This window comes from Peromyscus eremicus, chromosome 5 (genome assembly GCF_949786415.1).
Source record: "Peromyscus eremicus chromosome 5, PerEre_H2_v1, whole genome shotgun sequence".
Taxonomy (NCBI): domain Eukaryota; kingdom Metazoa; phylum Chordata; class Mammalia; order Rodentia; family Cricetidae; genus Peromyscus; species Peromyscus eremicus.
The window spans coordinates 14,675,366-14,687,927 of record NC_081420.1 but is presented as its reverse complement, the minus strand read 5'-3'; the positions used below and the strand labels follow the sequence as shown (position 1 = coordinate 14,687,927).

The 12,562-nt window shown below is 50.2% G+C and overlaps 1 protein-coding gene across 3 annotated transcripts in view; it reads right to left on the bottom strand.

The window, feature by feature from the left end:
* The window catches only part of Wnk2 (WNK lysine deficient protein kinase 2), a 113,824-nt gene that overhangs the window by 4,071 nt on the left and 97,191 nt on the right, over positions 1–12,562 (bottom strand). For 2 of the 3 annotated variants that reach the window (XM_059262982.1, XM_059262981.1), the window contains exons 24-27: positions 11,761–11,931; positions 10,883–10,981; positions 4,817–4,861; positions 3,138–3,376 (exon numbers count right to left, since the gene is read on the bottom strand). In XM_059262982.1, coding sequence (XP_059118965.1) covers positions 3,138–3,376; positions 4,817–4,861; positions 10,883–10,981; positions 11,761–11,931 — 554 coding nt within the window. The remainder of the gene's footprint in view (positions 1–3,137; positions 3,377–4,816; positions 4,862–10,882; positions 10,982–11,760; positions 11,932–12,562) is intronic. The other variant, XM_059262983.1, reaches the window with a different exon arrangement.

Here is a 12,562-nt window from a genome sequence, read left to right as displayed (position 1 = left end):
TTCACACACCAGAAATGTTCAGGACTGCAGTTTATAACAGCACTCCCAATCATCAACCACCTTGGGATGGATTTGATGAGTGATATTAACACCCTACAAAGATGTAAAGAAACAGATGCCGAATTCATGCCACTCAAGACTGGCAATACGGTAAGCCTATCCAGTTCACTGACAGATGTAATCCACTGCCAAGAGAAACTCCAGTGGGCCATCTAAGACCTGCCAACATTTAGGACCCAGAAAAACCAGGAGATTCTTGAAGTGCAACAGCGGATGAATAATAATCTTACTATGAAGCTTCACAAGGCGATGAGGAGAGTGCTGTTTCATGCAGTTCAGACTGGAAAGGAAGGTATCACTGCAATGAGTAGATAAGCTATGGTGCATACAACAGCTAAAGCAGCAAAACTTTCAGAAAAAACAAACAAACTAAATGTCTTCCATTTTATGCTCACCATTAAGAAAGTAATGGAGAGGGCTGGAGATCTGTAAGAGTTCCTGTGAGGGGGCTGGAGAGATGGCTCAGCAGTTAAGAGCACTGGCTGTTCTTCCAGAGGACCCAGGTTCAATTCCCAGCAACCACATGGCAGCTCACAGCTGTCTATAACTCCAGTTCCAGGGGATCTGACATGCTTACACCAATGCACATAAAATAAAATTATTTAAAAAAAAAAAAAAAAAGAGTTCCTGTGAGGAGCCTCCTGAGCTCAGACTCCCAGCGCCTGCAGCCTAGTATGGTGGCATGTGTCTGTAACCATAGCACTGGGGAGGGGCGGAGACGGGTAGATGCCTGGAGCTCACTGGCTAGGCAGTCTGGCTGATTGGTGAGCACCAGGCTCACTGAGAGAAAGACCCTGCCTCAAAAAAGGGACGGTACAGAGGGACAGAGAAGACACGAGATGTTGATGTTAGGCTTCATAAACATGCCCGCACATAAGCATGGCACACATGCACTACACTATACTATACTACACACAGAGACAGAGACAGAGACAAAGGGGGCACACTTTGTAGAATATATATGTAATATAAGACAAAACAGATATAACAGACTTCCATAAATCAATAAAAAGATAGATGACTCAATTTTTAAATGGTTAATAATTTTGACCACTCTATAGAAGATGCCTGTTAAAAATAAGAACGTGCAGTGATCGGTGGTGGTGCACGCCTTTAATCTCAGCACTCAGGAGGCAAGGGCAGACAGATGTCTGTGAGTGCAAGACCAATCTGCTCTACAGAGCAAGTTCCAGGACAGGCTCCAAAGCTACACAGAGAAATCCTGTCTTGAAAAACCAAAATAAATAAAAAATAAAAATAAAAAAAGAACATGTGCTCAAAGGCAAATCAAGACAATAAAAAGATCCTAGATCTCAAATTATTTTTACAAACAATTTTTTCCAACACAATGTCCTTCACATAATATTAAAACCTCACAAGGCAAGACAAGGAACTAAGGAGCCAAGCTGTGGGGAAAAGAAACCAGGAAAACAGGAAGTACTGTGGAAATAAGATGCAACACTGAGACATTTGGCTGAGAACTGTAAACTTTTTTTAATTATTGAATTTCATTTATGTGTGTGTGTGTGTGTGTGTGTATCTTTATGTGTGTCTGTGCAGGTGTCTATGAGGGCAGAAGAGGCCCTGGATGCTCTGCTGGAGCTGGAGTTACAGCAGTTGTGAGTCTTGAGACATAGGTGCTGGGAACTGAACTTGGGTGCTCTGCAGGAGTTAGAATGGCTGGAATTAGTGGCCTAAGAAGTTTTTCTTTACTTTAGTGCTAGGGGCCAACCCAGGGTCCTCGCTAACACTAGGCAAACACTCCGCCAACTCACAGTCAAACCTAAGAATCTTTCTAGAGAATGTTAAGCCAGAAAGAGAAATAGTAAGAGTTAAAAAATGAATGAAATAGATAACAAAGGATATCAAAGATAATACATAGGTTTTTTAAATGGCTCATGAAATTAACAAAGCCTTAAGATATAAGGACAAAAGGCAGGAAGGGAAGGAAGGACAGACACCCACAGAGAAGTGGGGAGGCATACATCACCAACACCAGGAATGACACACGGCTTGGGATCATGCAGACAGCAACAAGAGGCATTACAGTATCAAATGGCAACTGATTGGAAAGTTCAGGCAAATTTAGGGACAAAGTAGCAATTACCATGGACGCAGAATTTAACAAGACTGTCAAGACAGAACACCCAAACCATGTCAGGACCGGAAAAGAAACCTTCCCCAAGAGATGGATAGCTGTGTGAGGAGTTCTGAGAGCGTCACCTACTGTAGGTGGTGGCATGCGATGCTCACCGCAGACTTCCAATTCCCCTGTGTGTTCGGAAAGATCCAAAGCCCAAGTTCACAGAGGGATGTTTTCCACACAAAAACAACACCCACAAGATACTTCAGCCCAGATAGATTCACCCATGAACTTCATGAATCACTTAAAGTAGAAGTAGCAGCCATCTTCCACAATTTCTCCAGAAAGCTGGAAAAGTAGGGACACTCCTCCAGCCAGCTCTCCCAAAATCATGTGCCAAGACCTGCCAGGGTGGCTACTTGCCTGGCCCCATGTTGGATACAGCTGCCACTCAGGAGTGAGGAGTACACCTGCCCTTTCTACAGCCTGGAGACAAATGGATGTAATGCAGATGGAGGTGCATCTGTCCACGATGAGGGTGTGTTTCCTACTTGGGGCTGTCTAACTCAAAGATTCTGCTGTATCCGAGTTCTAGAGTCACAGGCTCAGCCTGTCCCCTGCTGGCCACAAGGACCATAGGAAGTCACTTTCACCTCCCAATCATCACAGGAACCAAGGCCTAATATTTTTTTTTTTTTTTTTTTTTTTTGAGACAGGGTTTCTCTGCATAGCCCTGGTTGTCCTGAAACTCACTCTGCAGACCAGGCTGACCTCGAACTCAGAGATCTGCCTGCTTCTGCCTCGTGAGTGCTGGGATTAAAGGTGTGCGCCACCACCACCCAGCAAGGCCTAATTCTTCTGGAGAAGAAGAACCTTGATCATGAAAGTCAGGTACTTAGCATGATGGCCATCTGGCACACAGGATTCCGGCAATAGCTCGCAGTCACAGCCACTATGCCTACCACATCCCCTCCCTGTGCCCATGTTCACTCACAGCCCGCGCCTCGCCAGAGGCCTCCATGTCATGCAGCTTCTGCGTCTGCTTCAGCTGGTTGAGTGTGGGCTTCAGTTGCGCTGCGCCCACTGTCTTGGTTGTCCACTCGTCCACCAGCTTGTGTAGGTCATCCGTGAAGGTGCCTTTCTTGTTGTTGCTGTTGTTCACCTGTGCCTGGACGTGCAGGGTGGGCTGGGGACCTGGCTCAGGGCCTGGGGCCAGGCTGCTGGTGGAAGACCCTAGGGAGTCATATAGGCCAGGATTGGTGACGCCACACACTCACTCAGCACCACTGACAGGCTGGCTGCAGTCATTCTCACACGATGGCTGGGACAATCAATGGCCTCACTCTGGCCAAGCAACACCTTGCTTCAAGAGGTGGTCTGCATCAGTGGGCCTTGCTGCCCAGCGTTAGACACCACGAGGCACTGTGTAGGCTGCGGGTGGCCGAGCTGTGCCAGGCAGCCTCACTTGTTTCTTATGCCAGGCCAGGGAAAAAGACCTTGAGCACCCAGCAGTCTCCACTCAGAGTCTACCACAGGCCCCCCACTGCATACCCCACCAGACTCACACATGTGAGAGCATGGGGAATTCATGGCACAGCCAGATACACGTGGGCACTGGCATCCCATGGACAGGGGCAGAGTCTCAGGGCACTCTCTGGCCCACTTTGCAGAATGCTCAGCACGAGAGTGCCACCACCAGCCTTCCAGCACCCCTTGGTTAGACTGTTCACTGTGTTCCTGTGTATTTTAGTTGCTTAGTAGTTTGGAACTCAAGACAAGGAAATGGTGCCTTTCCTTAACCAAGCATTTGGAAAGGTGGTAATAAAAGATACCACACCTGGAGTCCCTCGGGTGGGCTCGGTGATACTGGGAGGCAGGGAGCCAGGAGTCTCTCTGCAGACTAGAGAGCTTGGCTGCTTCTGTGAGAGACTGTTTTTATGGCCAACAGAAGACTTATCGAATTGCCTCCTCTGCTCCTCCCTTACCCATGCATGTAATCCCACCTAGCAATTTTGAATAAGCCAATTTAAAATGTTTATACACCTCACCAAAAAAACCCAAACAGCTAATGACCATCTCTTCAAACAAGCTGTTCCAAAATGTAGTGAACTTTAGTGGCCAGCGATGGGAAAGCATAAACAAAGGATTACACGTTAGTGATGAGACTCAACACACAGCTATTGCTACATGAGGTTTTCAGCCAGAAAAAAAAAAAAAAAAAAAAAAAAAAAAAAGAGGAAGGGGATTAAAAAATTAAAAAGACAAGAAAGAGCAAAGGGGTGTGTGTGTGAGTGGCCCAGGTCAACTAACACCCATCCAGTCTTGGTATGTCTCCTCAGGAAGCACTCATCGTCAACACTTCAAAGAAACACGGATGCCTAAGGTTTTGGAAAGGAACCCAATTAATAAACGGTGGCAATATGTGGACACTGTGGAGAAGGACGGGCCTATTAAGAGGTGGCTGGACAGATGGCACACACTCTAGGAACCATGGAGACACAAAGAGGAGCTGGGAGGGAGCAGCTATCCAGACAGGCAGAAGCAAAACAGCCCTGCAGGTCAGGGGCAGAGCAGGCCACACTTCCGTGGGAGGCCCTGATGCGCACTAGCCATGACAAAGCCCATGCGATGAGAGGGGACAAAGGGGTTGAAACAAAAAACCCAGATAATTACTACTGCTGTGTTCTTTGCCTAGGCAGAGACGCTTCAGGGCTGACCCTGTAAGGAAGAACAAAGGACACAAGACCACAGGGTTAGGCAGAACAGCACACGCCGGTCACACTACCACATGTAAGCAGAAGTCATCAGTGTGCAGGGAGGGGACAGACACAGGCAGCAGTCGGAGAGGGAGGCCAGCCTGGCCTGGGAGAACGGGGTGGCATCCCCAGAGTTCGTGTGCAGGCTCTCACGGCCTTTGCTGAGGAGGTAGAGGTGCCAGGGCAAGCCTCCAAGATTCAGGGAGAAGTGTTTTGTCTCTAAAAGCATATTCCAGAAAAAGAGAAAGAAAAAACAGAAAAATAAACCAAAAATTTGCAAAGCACACTGCTTGGGTTTCGAACACCAGGCCTTTGGGAGCCCCACTGGTTGAGGCAGGGAAACCCACTGAAAGTCAGCCACGGGGTCCCTGAATGGAGCCAGGCTCAGCCTGGGCTGGCCACCAAGGCTACCAGAGGTTTTCCAAGTGCAAAAAGATACATTGTTTTGCAGGTCTGAGGCCAATTCTGGATCCCAGATGGCTGCCTTGGACCAGGTCAGACAAGGGCATCTAGCAGGGATATTAGAGAGTCTGTCCTGGGGTTTATAGGGATTTGGGGAGACACCATGCCTCTTTTCTACCAGTTCACTTTTCCCAGGGACATGGGAAACATCCTTACTAGACCACCACTAAGGCAGCTCTAGCCCCATTGTCTTGAGTCTGTCTGGGGTCAGGTGGGCAACATACAGAATGTGACATCTGGCAGAGTATAGAAGGGTGGATTAACCCTAACCCAGGACCAGCCTGGGCCACAGTGTGTGCTGCTATTCTAACTTAACCTACGGCCACTCTGGGAGCTACAACTGGCGAGGAAGAGCTCAGACTTCCCCAAGGTCACTTGGCAAAGCCACACTAGCACAGCAGATCTGTATTCCAGTCCCTAGCTCCCCCTAACCTAAACACATGCCCCAGGAAGGGGGTGCTCTCACATACAGCACTGGCTCATGAGTTAGCTAGTCTAGAGGTTTGGGAAATCTGAACACTTACAACTTTTCTAGAAGGGCTGGTATTCTTGCCCTGAGGGATAAGATAGATCATAAATGCTGGCCACACCCTGGCCAGAGCTCAGCCCAAGCTGTGTGTACTGAACCTGAAGCACAGCTGCAATGGACTAACTAATTTTAGTTCATTCTGTATGGTTCTAAGGCTACATGGGGAAATGGGGTGTTGTTGAGCAATTCAATTTTCAAATGGAAAGAGGGGAGATAAACAGGAGGGATCTGGAAGATACTGTGTGTTGGGAGAGGAAATCTCAGTCTACTTTTGGAGGAAAAGGGGCTAGGGATTTGGGACTCAGTCCTGGCTATTGTCATACTGGGTAGAATGCCAGATGGACTATTGTGGCCGGCCTTCCTGGATTCTAGACTCAGGTGACCATGCATCCGCTGCCATCCTCCATATCCTTCCTGGATTGGGTACAGACGACCAGAGTAGGTAGTGCCAGCTTCTGGACAAATAAGCCAGTGTTTGTCATTTTATGTCAACACTAGGGCTACACTGCTCTCTGGCAGGACACGGTGCAAAGTCTCAGGGGAGCATCCAGGACTCCATGTTGACAGTCCTGCATTTCCCTAGATGGCTCCCAATATACCATGAACAGTGTCTCTACCTGGGGCATCTGATGAACAAGCTTGGCCCCGATCTCTACTGTGCCAGGAGAGGTTCTTGCAGGCTCCTGCTACTCAGGATAGTACTAGGTGAGTAGATCAAGCCAGTCAGAGGCAGGATGGTTTCAACCAGTCCCAGCCAGGTCTCCTTGGATATTCCACTTGTCCCTGCAGTGAGGTGAGGTCTCTGCATAACGCTTTGGTTCAAACCACGAACCACTCATGGGTTGACAGCACATCCTCTCCAGAATTCCACAGCCCCCACCCTCAGGACCATGGCTGGCAACAAAGAGTTCTCAAGCATGGCAGACGTAAAGCTCAGGAGGAAAGACTAGGACATATACTTAAAAGAGGGGCTCCAGCCTGGAGCAGATCCTCACATATGATCTCTGCATCTCAGCATTCAAATATTGATGAGGTTCACAGGAACAGACCTCCTCGGGGAGTCAGCCCTCCTAGTACCAGGTAGCACCCGCCCACTGTCCCCTGTAGTCAGCCCAGGTAGCTCAGCTTCATCCCCATCCCAACCTCCCATAGGCCAGCTCTAACTATAGACCACTAGCCCCACCCCCCACACCCAATCCTGGTGTCAAAGGCCAAAATATCCCCAGAGCTGTTTCTATATTGAACAATCCTATTCTCAAGTGGAGACAATAACTAAAAACTACCCATGAAGCATCAGTTCAGAAACAAGCTATCTTGGTTCAGTCCAATGTGGTAGGGACATTTTTACTTGGCCTTGAGCTGTATAGCCCTGGGTCTTACAGAGCCTGGAGCTAACATGCCTGCTTTTACAATCCTCAGAGGTAAGCCTCGAGTGTGTAAGGGGACTCCTGTGTGCCTTGTTGGGGGACCTCACTGGACTCTCTCACCACCAGCACGAGATAAGAACAATACAGAGAAGAGGGCTGGGAAGGCTTCCGGGGGTCCCTGCACCAGATCTGAGGCGAATGAGAACAGGATGAGGAGACAACACACTGTGAGACCTCACGTTTCCTGTGGCACAGCGAGAAACAAGAGGTGCCCATGCCTGCCTGAGCATGGGAAGGACACCAAAGAAGTGTCTCAGTAGGCTGTACCCATAGTTTGTCACCAACAGACATCCAAGTACAGCCTTGGGTTCTGACCTGGACCTCTCCTCCTCAGTTCCATGGCCACTGTATTTTAGGATAAGTATGGTGGACTGAATGCCACTGTCTACCAGAGAGGGACATGCAAGTGAGTTGTTGGGTCTGTGCCAGGACCCTGCCCAGGCTGGGAGAAGGGAACTAATATAGAGTCCACACTCCCAGGAGGCCTATGGTAGTATGAATAAGAATGGCCCCCATAGGATCATATATTTGAATGCTTAGTCATCAGGGAATGGCACTACTTGAGAAGCATTAGGAGGTGTGGCCTTGTTGGAAGAAGTGTGTCACTAGGAATGGGTTTTGAAATTTCAAAAGCCCAAGCCGGGCCCAGTGTCTCAATCTCTTCCTGCTGCCTGTGGATCCAGATACAGAACTCTCAGCTACTTCTCCAGCACCGTGTCTACTTGTGAGCCGCCATGCTCCCCACCACGATGATAACAGACTAAACCTCTGAAATTATAAGCAAGCCCTCAATTAAATGCTTTCTTTTATAAGAGTTGCTGTGGTTAATGGTGTCCCTTCACAGCAACAGAACTCTAAGACAAGGCTTTTCCACCCACAGCCCATCTCCACCTGTCCCTTGTCTCATGTCCAGCTCTGTGTCTGGAGATCTCTGATGTTCTGCCTGGCTCCACCATAGACGTCCTCCAGCCCACCTAGTGACTTGAGCTCAACCTGCTCTTCTGGGGCTTTTTTTTTTTTTTTTTCCTTCTCTGGGCTTCATGGAAGCCCAGATATTTTTGTACTCAAAGTTTAAAGAATATTTTCTCACAGCCTTCTGTCTCTAGGAAGTAGAGGTGTCACACACCAAAGACATGAACTGATACTAAGCTTGATCAAGGTCACCCCGGTCACACAACTTCACAGAGGCAGGCATACTCTAGCATCTTGTAGCCACCTGAGCGCTCTGCCCCCAAAGCCCTTCTCTTCTCTCAGCCTCTTGACCAGGCTCATCCTTCCATCATTTGCCCTTTCACGCTCAAGAAGCACTGACCCCCCACCCCTACCCCCACCGCTCAATTCTCACAGGCCTCACATCTTCTCTTGAGGATGCTCTGCAGTTTACCCAAAAACCAGCACACAGACATACAAATGGACGTCTCAATGAGAAGCCTAGATCCCTAAAGCTCAGAGACCAGCAGCATGCAGGATAAAAGGACCTTTGGGGCTTCATTTCCCCAGAGTGAGCTAGCCCAAGAATCTCCCTACCTACTCTGTACCACAGTGAGAGGTGCCAGAGTAGGGGTTCACCTAAGCTCTGCCTGGCAGCTACTTGAGAACATGTAGGGGTCACAGAATGCTGAGCCAGTCCAGCCTGCCTTGACAGGTCAGGCTGTGGACCAGCAAGCCATGTGCAAGCAGTACCACACCTCAAACTGCTCGGCCAAGCCTGCTCAGATGGTCCTTCCTTCTGGTCCCCTCTCCCCACTGTTTTTTGTTTGTTTGTTTTAAATCTCAGACCAGTAACTCACAGTAAAACCAACGGACACCGTTATGAACAAGACCTGAAATAGAGAAGTTGCTCTCAGAGACACGACTGTGATCACTGTGACAAACTGCCATGCGTTCTGGCCTGGGGACAGGACATACCCAGAGTTCCAAGTGCTGTCACACCTAGTGACCATCCTCATGTGAGTTGTGTGCCCACCAGGCACAGCCAGGAGAGGCATCAGGCAAGCAGGGGCCAGAATGAGGCTGGTGGATGGGAACAGACTCTGCTTGCTGCAAAGATATGAGGGACGCACAAAGGGAGCCCTCCTAGCCCTTCTCATACCCAACTCAGTAACTGACCAGAAGCTAGAGAGACGCACTGCAAGCCAGATGTCACTGTGCCCCAAGTGGGCAGACTACTGAACAGACAAGAAGATGCTGCGAAGCCCCTGGCACTTCCACATAGCCATGTGCCCTTGATCCATCCACCTGGAGAAGGATGACCCACCGTGGGCCTCTGATGCAGGGAGTAGGGAATGGCAATGGTCACCTACCACAGACATGGTCTCTGGGTCCCCACAAGCACAATGTATCTTTATTGTACAAGCAAAAAGTCATGTGCCCCAAACCAGCATCTCCAATCCAATTGTCAAAAAACTCTATTTTTTTTTTCAGTTAAAAAGACAAAAACCTAAAAGCTCCACAACTTTGGATTGATTTGCCAATCATTGTGAGGGTTAAAAACAAATCACACCAGGGTGAGTTGGTCCCAGCAGGTGAGCATTCGTGGGCACTAGAAACATGTCCCAGGGTGTGTGAGGGAGGCTGGCACTGGGTTTGAGTCTGGTAGAAGTTGGAGGAACTGCCTCACTGGCTTCATCCCTCATGTCACATGGGTCAGCTGAAGACTTATGGAGCGGAGTGCCCCAGCTGGGTGGGAAAGAACAGGGACCCAGGCAGGAAGGAGGCTCCAATGCAAGAGCTATGTGGAATGGGGCAAGTATCTATTCATTATTTTGAGTGAGCAGAGGGTAAGGAGAGATGGCAGAGAGGACTTGCCCTCCCTGCATGGTGGGGTAGAGGGCCAGGAAGCCCTAGCTGGAGCAAGCTCTTTGTTTTGAAGTTCAGGTTATGGGACTTGGAGCCTTTCTTTTGCATGCTAGGCAAGTGCTGTGCCACTGATTTATACCCCCCCCCCCAACACCCCTGAAGCATATTCTTAGCATCTCCACATGCAGGGAATGGGAGAGAGGGTGGAGATGGGGCTGGGTGCTTGGCTTTGGCCCCACACAGAAGTCACACCCTCCAGGGACATTAGGGCTGTTATCAGTCTGCTACATGCATGTTGTGGGAGTCCAGGTACGTGTGTAACACACTGGGTATCTGGAGAAGGTTGGGGTTGTCTTTTTGTTGTCATTGAAACTGGGAGACAGCAGACATGTATACTGGCCACAATTGCAACAGAAAAGAAAACTACGTTCAACATCCAAAGAAAAGAAATGAGGTGATGTAAGGGTGCAGAATGCCCTGGCATACGTGGGGTGGAGGGGCCATGGAAGAGGTAGGGATGCTGTTGCGCATGATTTTGGTGCCTGGGCACAGCCAAGAGCATGCACACAGCTGTCTGTAGCTGGGTGACTATGGACACTGTGTGCAGTGGGAAAGGCTTGTGGGGTCCACCTTTTGACATGGAGGAGGTGACTTCAAGGGGTTGGAGTGGCATCCTATGACATGTATGAGAGGTAATGAAGACAGGGCAGGGAGGGGAGAAACCAAGGGCCAGGAGGTGGGAAAATACAAAAGAACAAATACAGACAGATGGACACAGATACGGGTCCACTGAGGAATCGAGCACGAGGCTTGCTACTAGACTTATAGGCCCCTCTCTCAGACGTTGGGTGGTAAACCGTCCAGCCTGCAAATGAATATAAAGGGAAGAAAACAGAGAGACACTTATCAAGTACAGGTTGCTGCGATTCCTCCTCCTCCACACCAACAGCCACACCAGCCTCGTAACTTAACATCCACGGCTCCATCTAGCCCAGCCCAAGCACCAAAGCCACTGACCACAGAATGGGAGGAGTCAACAGTAGGAACAGAAGAGAAGCGGCCCGGAGGAGGATGGGTGGGGCAGGTGGGGCACCTTTATTAGTCACCATGATTTCTCTGGACAGAGATGGTGAGGACAGGAAAGCGCCTTATCGAGCAGCTGCTGCCGTCCACGGCAGTGATGAGCAGACATCCCAGCCTGAGAGCTGAGCCCTTGTCCCCTAGCCGTCCCGTGGACTTTGGAAGGACCCGGTGTTTACCACCGTCTGGCTCTGCTGTGGGAAGCGGGCAGGGCAGGGTAGCCAGGGCCTAGGCATGGGCATCGCAGAACACAGCAAGATGCCAGGCCCCGTTCCCTCCCCAGTCATCGGGCTGATCCCTCCTGGTCCCGGCCACTTCCTGAGGTCCACCTTAGCAAACCCATCACCTGCCTCTGAGCCGCTTACATGGCGGGACAATTCCATTCTTTGTATCCAAAGACCACACCTTGACATTCTTGTCCTTTTTTGTTTGTTTTTATAAAGCTGCTTAGCAGCCTTAGCTGTAGCTCTGGCCCCCTCTACACACACACAGGCGTGCTCCTGGGACACCACTGAGGCCCTACGTGGCTGGCACATGCTTGGAGACAGGCAAGCTGGAAATCACCTTGGCCACGCGCTCCGCCTCCATCACTGGCTAAACCGGAGCAGATGTCTGTGGACAGGGAGGCCCGGACGGAGCAGGGCTGCTGGGTCTGAACTGCCTTGGTGCCCGGGGGCGTGCTGGCGTGGGCAGGGTCCTTAGTGGGAGGGCCTCTGCTGGAGTCAGACAAATGACCTGGGCGAGGGGGGGAGAAGAGGTGACAGGCACCATGAGGCGCCAATGGGCAGGGAAGGGTGTGGCTGGGTTGGCTTCCTACTCTCTGCTGGCTGACCTTGAGGAAGTTGAGTCTCCTTAAGAAAACCAGTACAGACAAGAGCCTGGTCTAAAGTGCTGGGGCCAATCAAAGAAAGTGTCCCCCTTTACTAAATCCCAGTGGCATGCCAGACCTATGCTGTGCAAGTAAGTGGTAGGTAATGGACATGGGCTCAAAGCAGCCTTTCTGTGAGTCACTGCAGAGCCTCCCTTAGCTTTAGGATCGGCACTGGGTTTCTGTCACTTGTGCAGGTGGCTCACAATTAGGGAGGGCCTGCAGGTAATTCACTAATGCCTTCCCATCTGTCACATGTGGAGACTGGGGTTTATGGATCCTCCCCGCTCAGAACACACCCTGAAGCACAGCTCTAAGCCTCAAAGGTACCCCGGCATGCAAAGGGTGCTGACTGGTGCCTGGCCTCTGCAGCACCAGGGACTGGCTACTGCTACTGCCAGGCCTGGAGAATAACCCATCCTCTCCCTGCCCACAAAGGCAGAGGCCATCTGACACCCAGTGAGCAGGAGCTACTGCGTGCCTGGGTGACAGGGCCAG